The 13,386-nt window shown below is 39.7% G+C and overlaps 2 protein-coding genes across 3 annotated transcripts; both read right to left on the bottom strand.

Moving 5' to 3' along the window:
• Positions 1-269: 269 nt before the first annotated feature.
• Positions 270-4,017, bottom strand: LOC121715010 (macrophage-expressed gene 1 protein-like). Of its 2 annotated transcripts, none has more exons than XM_042100277.1 (2): positions 3,634-4,017; positions 270-2,497 (listed from the first exon to the last, which is right to left on the bottom strand). In XM_042100277.1, exons 1-2 carry the CDS (start codon positions 3,895-3,897, stop codon positions 791-793), a joined length of 1,971 nt encoding a protein of 656 aa, XP_041956211.1. In that variant the 5' UTR covers positions 3,898-4,017; the 3' UTR covers positions 270-790. The 2 variants fall into 2 exon arrangements, with proteins under 2 accessions (XP_041956211.1, XP_041956210.1); XM_042100276.1 differs by having other exon boundaries at positions 3,451-4,016.
• Positions 4,018-6,654: 2,637 nt separating this feature from the next.
• Positions 6,655-11,561, bottom strand: LOC121715702 (H-2 class II histocompatibility antigen, A-S beta chain-like). Its single transcript, XM_042101591.1, has 4 exons — positions 11,543-11,561; positions 11,140-11,421; positions 8,135-8,248; positions 6,655-6,692 (listed from the first exon to the last, which is right to left on the bottom strand). The coding sequence occupies exons 1-4, from the start codon at positions 11,559-11,561 to the stop codon at positions 6,667-6,669; spliced, it is 441 nt and encodes a 146-aa protein (XP_041957525.1). The 3' UTR covers positions 6,655-6,666.
• Positions 11,562-13,386: the final 1,825 nt, after the last annotated feature.

The following is a 13,386-nucleotide window of genomic DNA, read 5'->3' as shown; positions in this document are numbered from 1 at the left end:
TTGTCTATACTGTATATCCTTTAATCTCATCTGTCTGCAAATGAGTGGAGGATCATAGGCAGATTTGTGGAAGAGGGTTCAAACAGACAGTAGATTGCAGCTTCATGCAAGAAAATGTTTTTGAAAATGCATCTCATTCCTCAATATTTCAGTGTCAGTGTATCAGTGTTGGTTCAAAACTACCGTAGTCACATATTTAAGTCAAAGTATTTTTACCCAAAGACAATGGTTGAATTGATATTTTATTTTAGAACGTTTTTGTGTACTTACAGATACAAACCATGCTAAAACAGTTCCCTGGAAAAGTGCAGCCACTGCTGCTTAATATAAATATACAGTAACCATAATGGTATTTTCCTCCCAGGTCATACAAGGCTATTCAAAATGAACAACTCCACCTCCCACCACCCACCCCTGCCCCACACCCAACCTCTCCGTTAAAATGGCATTAAAGAAAGCACTTTAAATGTCTACAGCATTTGAAAATACTGTATGTAAATCATTCATATAACAACATCATTTTGTTACATGCAAAATCAAATCATGACAATAGGAGGCTTACAATATAGGTCAACCGTGTCATTTGTGAGTATACTGCGCAGCAATTCATGCAACCTCAGTGAGAGGAGAGGAAATCTGATTTGAGCATGCAAGCAGAATAAAAAACAGGAAGCACATGTCTGCAAACAAAACCACTCACAATCCCCAGCCACACGCTACCAGCTCTGTTAACAATGCGTGCATCCCTAACACCCTGCTCTACTGTTTCCTCCCTTGTGTCCCTCTCTCCTCACAGTCTCACTGAGAAGACCTCTGCGTCATCTTCCCCACCATCACTAATCTGACCATCGTTGATAAATTGTTGACACTCTCTGCTCTCCGGTAATTCAGGCGTCCTTCGTTGTTTGTTTCTTCTCCTCACCAGCAGCACTATTCCTATAAGTATTAAGGCGAGCACGATGCATGCCATAGTGACCCCGAATATCTGCCACCCTAATATGTTCGTGGACAACCTGGAGGGGGGCACCTTTGCAGATGGGTCCAGCTCCTCTGAGAGCCTTCTGATGTCCTCAGGCTTGGCCAGTCTCCATGTCCTCGTCTCTCCCATTCTGACCCAGGACCTGCCTCCCTCTGTCATCACAGCCACAGTGTTGGTGGCAATCATGTTGACCAGAGGAGGCCTTGTGAAGGGAGGTAAATTGATGGGCAGCAGTTTTTCTGCTGTGAAAACATCCGACTGCACGCAGTAGAGAACCTGGCATCCATCACTGATGGCTGCAAGATGCTGGCTGAACTGTGGGGGGCAGTGCTGGAGACCACCAGCCAGAGGGTTGCCAGATTTGCAGCTGAAAAATCCTCCAAAAGACACAGAGTATTGACTGCCTCCTTCATAGTCATTACTTAGACATACCATCAGCCCACTCGCCAACAATTTCCGGGGGAAGAAATTTGGAGGACAACTCATGGATTTCGTTAATGGGTTCCGCCTGGAAAGGCTATATAGCCCCCCAAAGAGGTATCCTGAAAGCTCCACGGTGTCATTAACAGTGGAACACCAGAAAGTGTCAATGCGAGCACGTCTGACATGATAGCTATTTCCACAAACTGTCTTAGAACATGTGGAAATAACCCAACATCGGACACTTTCTTTATGGCATTCATACTCAGTGTAACCCTGCTCTTGTACCTCTGACTGCAACAGAATGGACCTGAATGACTCTCGACATGAGTAATCTCCAGTGTCTGGATTTGCCTGTGCATGGTCGTTACATATCGGATCTGCATCTGGTGTGAGCTTAGAGCACTGCTGGTAAACCCCTCCAAAACTGAGATTGGTTGCCAAGCCATCACAAGAACCATCGTCTATATTGGCCTGGAAGTTGAAATTCTTTGAGTCTGGCTTGACACATCCTGGACGGCTGTTGATTTTGTAATAGCGCTCGGCAGCCTGACGCACTAACGTTGCCATCTTAAACACGGTTGGTTCTGGGAGATGAGGAAATGCTGCTCTGTTTAGAAAGAAGTGCAGCGGCATCCCGGCCCGGTCGATAGCCACCAGATTGTTAACGGTGCTTTCCTGCCATTTTTGCAGCGTAATGCCTGGGTAGAACAAAGCCCCACCATGGCTCTGGGTGAAAGAATATGTGATGTTTCCCTCATACATGCGTGCTTCTACAGTCTCTCCTGTGGATTTGCCATCAATATTAAGTTTGCTGAAAAAGCTTGCACCAGCTAATGCAGACACTGTTGACTTTTCTGTGTTGCTGCTGGAAACATAAGAGGCTCTTAGGTAGTCCTCATGCACCAGCGAAGCACCAGCTTCAACGGTTGTTATGACATGAGAGCCGTAGCTCAGCACCAGCCTCTCTGACAGGTAAATGGCTTGGCGGGTTTGGTTGTTTACTACTGCATCTGCGATTTCCTCTGCCTGGCGGGCAAAGCGAGAGTCCAAAGCAAAGTCAGGGTAAGCCTTGACTGTGTAGAGGTGATTGCGCACCTACAGAGGAAAAAGACGTAGAAGTAGAAGTTGTTAAAGTGAATGGTAAAAATTGTTGAAAGTGGACTATAATGAATCCATTAGAATCACTTTGGTGTAATTCTCGAATCATCAAATCGTTAACGTTTGCACAGCATTTTTTAAATCAATTCTACATAGTGGATTTCCTGCAAAAGTGTGTATCTTGCTCAAAATGCTTAGTTTATGGCTCAAAAGCAAGTATTTGACACCATTGTTTATGAAGAAGATCAATACTTTACTATGTCAGTATGTTTAAATGAAAAACTATAAAAGGCAGTACTATTTTCTGTGTGGCATATCTATTTTGCAGTAAAACTACAAAGTGACACATTATGTGATGGGGATTGACTGCATGTTTGTACTGTAATTTGTTGACAGCCATTGTTACAGTATAAGAAAACAAAGGCTTTTACAGCATTGTGCAAAGGAAAAATTACACATTTACAGTAAAACATAGAAAACCCCAGTTCTGACAACTAGTTAGGAGAACTAGTTCAACACAATGACTCAATGATGAGACAAGGCCTTTTCTATTTTATGGGGTAGGACTAATTCAGCATGGAACCAGTATAGTGCATTAGCAACAGACATTTGTATACAATCAGTTGCATGGATGTAGATTCTCCATAGATGTAGCATTGCTGTTTGTTCAAGACTGGGAGAAATTGCTTTAATGATGTGCACAAGTGATAAGATGATATGGAGTTTGAACAAGCAGTTTTAAGAATTCCGAATCTGATCTGAAAAATGCACCAAAGTGACTGAGAAAAACATACTATTGCCAAGGTAAGAGGGGGCCTACACGGTAAATAGTTTGACATAGTTTTTATTACATTTATATACACTGTTAGTACATTTTAACCATTTTGTGTCCATTTTAGTCTCAAAGCATTCCCACTCCCATTCCCATTCATGTATAAGTTCATACTCACTTGTATACGAGCAGTGACTGAACTTTCCATGACTTGATGGATTTTCATGCGCTGGTTGTCTCTGGAGAACTTTGCATTCAGCACAGAAAGGAAAGATGCCTCTGTATTGATGGAGAGAGCGGTGGAGCTGTGCTGCTTCTGCCACGAAGAGATGATCTCAGAGTTAGTCTCCACACCACTCACCTTCTGGGGGATGACAAACACCTCGTCCGGGATGAGGTAGACCCCGTCCTCAGTGGTGTGACAGTGCCTGTAACTGATGTTCATGACTCGCCCCATGTCCAGGTTCCGTAGGTTGTCCCAGCCTCCACCGGGCAACACTCCCAGGGCTGGTGAGTTCACAGTTTTTCGACACTCTAGAAGCCCGTTGCTTGGCCGAGAGAGAGGCTGACAAAGACAGTGACCCAAGACACAAAGCACAAGAACACGTCCTAATGAGAGATCCATGTCTGTCAGATTGAGCTACAGTGAGGACAAGATGAAGAGGGTTTTTTTTTTCTTTTCAAGGTCAGACTGTGGTAGCTGCTTGTTGAGGGACTATTACATCAACCCTGACAGCCTGTGTTTATGAGACAGACATTTGTGTTGTCTCAGGATGGCATTCACAGTGTGGCTTCATACAGCTTCCTGTTGACAACAAAGTTTCGTTTTCGCAAAACTGAGAAAGCTGTTTGGGCTATGTAGCCATTGACAATACCTGGCTGGCTCATGTAAATTTGAATCCTCAGTGGCTTAAGTTGCCAAGCAATGCAACACCACTCGAGACCCAGGTTCAGTGAGAGGATGTGCTTGTGCACACAGTCATTTCTATAGCCTACTTGTCTTTACGTCTCATAATAAAATGATCATTCATCCTATTTATTTACTCTTTTTTCTTATTCAAATATGTATATGTTATGAAGTTGTTGCTCTGTCACTTGAATGAATAGAATGTTTGGGTTGGATAATTCAGTGCAATATGTGGGGTGATTGCTAGCTGCAAAATGCTCAAGTGGGGATGTCCTGAGATATCACCACTCTTGTTGACTCATGGAATGCCTACTGTATGTCAGGTTATGGACATGGTTCTTGGCAGATGCTTTTGTTCAAAGCAACAAACAACAATAACAATAAATATTAATATAAAAAATGAACAGTTAATTTAAAGTCATATTGCTACGTCCAAATATTAATAATAGTAATAAATCATTTAAGCAGAAAAGTAATAGCAAGTGATCACAGTAAAATGAACCATAAACACATACAAACTGTGACTCTGCATGGAGAATTAATAAGTTATAGTGTAACAGTGATCATTGAAAGCCCAAATACTGTTAGGAAAAGCCACTTACTGTGTTTTAAAATGTGTGTGTTTTAGATAAGAATGCCACTCTATACTCCCTCAACTGAATGTTATTTCAGCACATCTCGTGTTTATATTTTTAAAATTGTTCATGGTCAAGGAAAGTTTGGTGGTACTGGGGTATAAAAGTCCTCAAAGTCAGTCACACATACATTTTGAATACTTGTTACATGTCCAGTCTACTGCACTTTTAGAATCAGCATAATAAATGTGCTAGTTATTGAGGAAAATCTGTTATCTTTAATCTTTAATTTAATCTTTGATTATGAGTTGAATGTATTTACTGTACTCATGTCACATTTCCATCTGTGATTAATTGTAAGATGCATCTTATGTGCTGTTAGGTCACTGTGGAGCCTGCACATTCCCATTTTGGGAAGTCAAATGTCATCAGAAGTTGCAGCAGGGTTAGATCCAGTAGCTAGCTGCGGTTGTTTGCTGAGGAGCTGAGCTTTTGCAGCTGCTTTTTGCATCTATGATTTGTGACCAGTATGGGTTAGTGACAGAGCAGAAGTAGGTCACTTGGGAGAGGCTGTGTGTGCACTGACTGTTGATTTCCAGCAGGGCTTCAGTTTTTTTCCTTGAAAAAAGGTTTTCTGAATACACTGGTTATACCATCTATGAGCCACTAGGTGGCATAATGTAGCAGTCAGAAGAACAGAGAGATATTTTCACAGAAAGTTGATCAGTGGGAACACTGAGAGAGGATGTGTTTTGCTTTGTTTTTTATGTTTTGAAAAGTTAGATTTGAAATAAAAACAGCATTTATTTGGCTGTGTGTGTTGAAAAAAACTGTTGTTGCCACATATCTAAAAGAGTAGCCTAGGCCATATTAAGAGCTACAGTATGTGAGAAATGTTGACACTCCAGCTAGGCCACATTAAGAGGGATGTTATATGTGAGAATATGTATGCAATATGTGTGTGAGGTACAGTATATGTGAGAACATATATGCAATATGTGTGTGTGAGGTACAGTATATGTGAGAATATATATGCAATATGTGTGTGTGGTACAGTATGTGTGTGTGTGAATATATATGGTTACGCTTTTGTCCAAATATATGCAATATATATGCAATATGTGTGTGTATATGTGAAGAAATGTTGGCACTGCAGCAAACAAAACACACAAGGAAGGCATGTGGAGCAAGTGAGTTTACTGTTCAGACTTGTCAGTAGAGGACGCTAAAGTCCTATCTACCAATAACCAACAGTAAGAGCAATGGAATGAAAGACAAAAGTACCAGAAAAATCTATATGGTTTATGTACTATTATTGGGTTTATGTATAAAGTAATGACAGATGTTGTATACACTCTTTACTTCCTTGTTTACCTTACAGCCACATCTCAACAATGCCTTCCAGGACAGTTTATGGGCCAAAAATCTCAGTTACATGGATTACATGAAGTAACATAACAGAATTCATTCTTGTGGAATCAAAGGGCAATCAAACAGCCAGTGTTAACACATTTACCATTACAGATGTTATATTACTCATTAGATGGATTTGATAAATCACACCAAAGCACTATGTGTACCTACAACATCCTATGCAATAGCAAAGGGAAGAAATCACAGAAGTACAAAAAGTCAGATGCAAGACAATGATATTTACAATACCAGTTCAGAAGTAAAAGGTGCTTCATAGTTAACATTTGGAGACATAAAGTGTGCTGATAGCTCACATGAAAGATGGGTCCTTATAGACCCTTTCAACAATAAAAACAAAAACAATGCTTGAACATTCTATTTGGGCCCCAATCTACTTCCTCTGCATTAAGATAACATATGGAATGTTAAAACAGAAGTCTTGTGGGGCCAACTATGATGCTGATAATGGAACTCTCTTGAAAGGGTCTATAATGAACTCTCATCCTGGCAGACCTATGATCCAGCCTACGAGACACATAAACGTAAAACATAACATATGCATTCATTCACATAAATGTAGTGTTTATGTACAATGTAGGTTCTTCCAACTAGGTCTACATTACATTTCTATTTATTACTTAGCATTCACCCATAGAAAAAAGTCAGTCACTTATGACTGTCATGAAGATGATAATGACTACCCACATCGGTAACACTTTATAATAACTACACACTATTACGCATTTGTACACTATTACTAAATGTTTTGTGCCTTATTTGTAAAGCATTGTTCCTACATTAATCCTCATCAGTAAAGCATTTGTACACATAGTTATAAATAGTTCGTTCATAGTGATACAGTAAAGCTGTGGAGGTAGTGTAGTGGATAAGGATCCAGGCTAGCATGCAGTAGACTGAAAAGTTGTGTGTTCAATTCCCTGCTTCTGCCATTGTGCCCTTGGCCTTTAATTTAATTGACATGTGTAAGTCGCTTTGGATGAAAGTGTCTGCTAAATGAATAAATGCAAATGTAACCTTTACAACTCATTTGTAAATGCGCTGTAAGACATGGAAAGTCCTCACTTTAGATGAGCCCACAAAATATCCTTAACCACTTGCAACTCCTGAGTTAATCATGAATTATAGTATTAGGAAGTGTTTTTTAAAACATGTATCCACACCCTAACTAATCATTAGTGCATGTGTTTAATCATTATTGTTATAAAGGCATGCATACATGTAGATGTAAAAAGTTTCTTAATCATAAACACGCCCATTCTAACTGATCTTATAACCAATAGACAATTCCTTAACAACTGTTAAATACTGGTAATGAAAATATTACTTCATTAACAAATTATTATTGCATCATTTATTAATTATTAACAACAATTTATGAACATATTTTAGACATAGGCTTATTTACTTTGGACAAACCATTTATAACTGTGTGTACAAATGCTTTATTGATTAATTAATGTTAATTAATAATAATTCATTAATGTAGGAACAATGCTTTACAAATGAGGAACAAAGCATTCTAAAACGGATAGTTCCAGTCCTCAATTATGATTGGCTGAATCACGTTCAATGCCGTTGTAAAACCTAGCATAACCATACATCTTGACTGCATTTCATTGTAAATTACATGTGCCACCACAGATTGATACAAAAGTTAGAGATGATGCAGCTGGACGCCGCTTGCGAGTAGTGCCTAACAACGCCCCTTAACTGTTCTAAAATCATTGTAACCTACAGCCTCTCATGGCTTATTGCTTCATTTAGTAATAGTTTACAAATACATGCTTAATAGCTACAAATAAATGCTTAATAGTTATTAAAAAGCATTACCCTTTTCGGTTATCTGCTTGATTTCTTTTTTGAGGACTTGCTATTGGCATATTTGTCTGTAATTCTATGTTTTGCCAGACCAACACTGTGCCCTGCTGTATCTAGACACTACTAACCTTGAGACTTCTTCCTGTAGTAGAGCTGTCCAGCAGCACAGACCATCAGGCCCAGCACCAGTCCAGCAGCCCCAATGGCCACCTTATTCCTCTCAGACTTGGGCATGGAGGAGTCTGCCAGTATACGAAGTTGGACATATATTACTGTCTTATTTAGTAATCTACAACCCATTACAACTCAAATGTAATGCTCATTCTGACATCCCAAACCTCCTGAAAGTTCTGTGAGTTTCACGCATATTGATAGCAGCTCACAGACTCCTGCAAATTTGATACAATATCCCGGGATATTATAATAATATCTGGAGTGAGCAAGCAAGAGTGTGTGTGTGTGTGTGTGTGTGTGTGTGTGTGTGGTGTGTGTGTGTGTGTGTGTGTGTGTGTGTGTGTGTGTGTGTGTGACTAATCACTAAACATGACATGGTGATGGGAGCCTCCCAGAAATGACTTTTTGCAGGTAATTTGACCATCTGACCACTGGTCCTAAACCAATAAGAAGTAAAAAAAAAAAAATCAATGATCCTAATGTAGCTGGCAGAGTTAAAGGAACCGTATGTAAGAAATCTATTTAAATTAATCATAAAATGGCCCTGATATGTCACTAGACATTAAGAAATAATGTTCATTTCAAATACTTATATCACTGACAACAGTAGTCTGGCCAGGATATTGTCATTTAAAAAGTGAAGTTGCAGCCCTCAACTGATGTTGATGTTGTGTTTTGTCATGTCATGTTGTGTTTTGGCCTGATGCGCCACCCTCCATCTATCTACTAATCACAAAGTCAGTAGTGTTTCGGCATCCGGGTTGGCAACCTCGAGTCAGGGGGGAGGGGGAGGGGGAGGGGATACACCGCTCTACAGTAATTTGAAAGTGATTGCAGTACCAATTTTGGCCACAATCTTACATATGGTTCCTTTAAAGGTAGTATCAGCGATTGCAGGCCCAAAAAAGGCCCAAACATAAAACATTCATCTAATCTTTCCACCCGATCTGCTAGCTGCCCGCCCCATAAGCAGGCCATCAAAAAAACACGTCTCTGTAGGCAACCTAGGCTCTGAGATCTGCACACAAAAACAATTTCTAACAACAAGTGTTGCCAAGGCAAAATAAAGTGTTCCAACCAATAACAGACGAGATGCGCGTTCAGGAGAGTTTCAATTGCACGGGATGGAGGGGGAGGGAGTAGCAAGCTAGCTCTCTGTTTTGTTTGAACATCAACAGAAGTGACGTTACCCCGCCATCGCTGATACAACCTTTAACTGGTTTGGGTCTGGGACTTGTACTTTGACATATCTATAAGCAGGGCACATAAAGTCTTGTGCCCTGTGGCAAAGTATCCTTTGATCTTGCAAATCTTGATCTTGATCTTTTTTTTTGTCTTAAGCTTATTGGAGGGGCATCACAGCCAGCTCCAGGCAATTGCATAGCATTTAAAAAATAACTCCTGTTCCAGGACAGAGTGTTACAGAGCCTGCTTACAGAGTTTCTGGTGGTCACGAGAAACATACAAATTTTTATTTTTTGCCCATGTCCTCTTTGGGGCTTTGAATTTCTTGTGAACAGGAGAATGTTCTGGTGCGCAATTTATTATTATTTCTTTTGCATTTTGCATTTGGCTTTGTAGAGTTCCCAAATCTTAGTAAACAGGTGTGCCAACAAGAGTAAGTTATCAGGGCTATCTGCCAATACATACCCTAGGAAAGGGTAAAACTTCAGATCAGTATTCCCTTTGCACTTTTGCCTTTTTTGTGCTTTGGAAATCAGCAGTACCACCAAAAAAGAAAAGAGACATCCAAAGCTTTTTCACCGCACAGAGTGTAGCCTAAGTAGGCAAAATAACCAAACCTACACCTTGAATCATATGTTGCTGTTAGCAACCACTTAATGAGTTCATCCACACAGAAGACTGTTACTATTAAGTCATAGGAGTCTATGCCTCGGGTGATATTAGTTTATATACTGTAGGTTCTTAGCAACCATTGACAGAGGGTATCCATCCTGTGAATGATTAGGCCTGTTCTCCTGAATCATAAGGCTGTGGACTCAGAGCCAAAGCTAGGTGTGTCAGTCTAAGCATATCTGAGATTCTGAGATGCCCTCCCCTCTAATCATTGTTTATTGTGACTTTTTATTGCTGTGACTATTTTATTGCTTTTATTGTGTGAAATAAACATTGCTGCTCTGTGTGTTGCAAGTATTTTTTTTTAATTGTGTCTAACTAATTTGGTTAGGGTCTTTCTCTACTGTTTTTTGCATTGAGTCTTTTGGAATATTCAAGTTGTACAAGGTAAGTTGTGATTGCTTAGTCAGAATTAGTGAATCACCATGGTCCTCTTCTTAACTGTACTTATCACTCTAACTGTTTTGTCTTTAAAATAGCGATTATGTATTGAGCTCTTGAAAATATAACTAATAAACTGTGTAATGAACATTCCTTAGTCTCATTCAAGAGACCGGTATTCTAGGCAGCCTATTGAATCAATAGAATATTTCCACTGTGTCAGCATCAAACTGTTTTCTGTGTGCCTTCTTCATTCAGTTTCATGTGGTAGATTTTTTAGTCAGTGACAACCCAGCACTTCTAGCAGTAGGCCACACTTAGCTATTGAGAACTCAGTGCACAACCCAGCACTTCTAGCAGTAGGCCACACTTAGCTATTGAGAACTCAGTGCACAACCCAGCACTTCTAGCAGTAGGCCACACTTAGCTATTGAGAACGCAGTGCACATACCCAGCACTTCTAGCAGTAGGCCACACTTAGCTATTGAGAACGCAGTGCACATACCCAGCACTTCTAGCAGTAGGCCACACTTAGCTATTGAGAACTCAGTGCACATACCCAGCACTTCTAGCAGTAGGCCACACTTAGCTATTGAGAACGCAGTGCACATACCCAGCACTTCTAGCAGTAGGCCACACTTAGCTATTGAGAACTCAGTGCACATACCCAGCACTTCTAGCAGTAGGCCACACTTAGCTATTGAGAACTCAGTGCACATACCCCAGACAAACTCTCTGGGCTCCTTGAAGCTGATGTGCTCCACCTCACAGGTGATCTTCTCTCCAGGTTTGGGGGTGAACTCCAGATGCGAGTGGCTCTGGTAGAACCAGTCTCCATCCGCTAGCTCCTCTGTGGCCCAGACATCGCTGGTCACCTTCTGCCCATCTCTGTACCAGCTTATGCGGATCATTTTTGGGTAGAAGTCGTAAGCGCTGCATACCAGCATGCCAGGGTGATTATCATTGAAAGGCTTCCCCAAACTCAGCTTCACTCTGGGCTCAGCTGCAAAAGTGAATTTTGGATTGTGATACCCTGAATTATGTATACATATATGTGTTACTATCTAGTGATCTATCACCTATCACATCTCAAATATAATGTTTCTGATTCTGACATCCCAAACCTCCTACCACTGTTAGCATTTTGGAAGCATGACCTAAAAACAGGCTAAGCATCGGATTAGTGTTTTTTTGCTCCCCAACGAACGTTCAAACTCGTTATCATGCAAATATCCAAAATCCATTTTACACCAGATATCCCCTTTAATGCTGTGGATAAATTGTAAAGAAATGTACTTTTGATGAAAAGGTTGACAGTTTTATAGTGGAAAAGGCACCCATTTTATAGAATGATCCAATACATTAAGACCCTAAATGATACAGTGTAACCAAAAGTTTTAAGACCCTTTCAAGTTTTCCCACATTTTGTTATGCTTCAGACTCATCTTAAAAATGGATTCAATTAAATTGTTTTCATGAATCTGCATACCCCAATGCACCACAAAAAGAGCAGGTCTACTCTTTTGAGTGTTTTGCAAATGTATAAAGAAACTAGATGTATTGCGGAGTGTTAGTATCATCAAGTTCTAGAGCCATCTCAAGGACCACTGATAGAAGTAGGATGCACCAGAACTCAATTGCAAGTGTCATAACATAATAAGTGTCTGAACACATATGCAAATGCTTTTTTTTGTGGAGTATTGGAGTATTAGACTGATGAGAAAATAAATTAATAGAATCAATTCTAAGATGTCTGAAACATAAAATGTGGAAAACTTGAAAGGGTCTGAATACTTTGAGGTTGCACTGGATATATAAAAAAATGCAACCTGTAAAACTCACGGTACAGATAATTACTGTGATCATTAAAGTACTTTATAAGTAAATAATTTAATCTAAAACAGTTTTGAAACATACATTTAAGCTTTCTGAAATGTTAAAGGTAATTTTGGTGTGGTATTACTTACACGTGACACGCATCCGATAAGTTTTGTATAAATCAGCTGCTGTATTGCAGTATCCGTTGACAGCATTTCGCATATTCAAAAATGCTTCATTCTCGTTGGAAGACTCTGCCAACCTCTCCCCTACTTCAGTATATCCAACAAACCTTCCAACTGAGCTGTTAAACACTAAATATTTGATCCTATTGAAGTAATAGGAGTTAACGAACACCATGTCACTCAGGTCCAAGGTGCTGGAGTGACAGGTTTTCAAACAATAATGGATATCATATGCATCTATAAACAAAGCAAAATGTGCACAATATTATTTGCGTTTCAATATCAGGTTCAAAATTCAATGTAATACTTATACAAATACAATACAAATAGTAATAGTAATACAAATATCTATTGTACCTACATATCAGAGGGCATACAATAATATACAGTAGGCTAAAACTATTTTCATGGCAAGTATTTGGCAGACACTCTTGTCCAAAGTGACTTACAATAGTGTGTCTTCGTCATATACCATGAACATAAAATATGTTAATATAATTTTAACATTATTGGGGTGACATTTTAACCGACCTGCTCTGCCACTGAGATATGATAATATCAGCACGAAGGAACCCAACATTGCTGTTGGCTGTATGATCTCTTCTGTGAGATTAAAGCTTTTGTGCAGGAATTTATGCAAAACTGTCCCTATATTTGACCAATCAAAAGCAATCACCTCAATGGTTAATTGTTACCACTTCAATCAGGAAGTAAGCACTATGAAAAGACCACAGGTGAGCACCTTTTTTTTACAACAACAATGGAAGATGTTGCAGAGAGAGGAAGAGGGAGGGTGAGAATGAGAGGGGGAGGAAGAGGGAGAGCTGGTAGAGGAGTTCATGACCAAAGAAGACAACCACATTTTATTTTTCAGTTTACTGTTTTTTGTGAGCATATTTTTGTTCACTCCAATGTAAATATATCTGCTGTGCATATGTTGCACTGACTTGTTTGGTAAAAAAAAA

Source organism: Alosa sapidissima, chromosome 8 (genome assembly GCF_018492685.1).
Source record: "Alosa sapidissima isolate fAloSap1 chromosome 8, fAloSap1.pri, whole genome shotgun sequence".
NCBI lineage: Eukaryota > Metazoa > Chordata > Actinopteri > Clupeiformes > Clupeidae > Alosa > Alosa sapidissima.
This window is presented reverse-complemented; position numbering and strand designations above follow the sequence as displayed.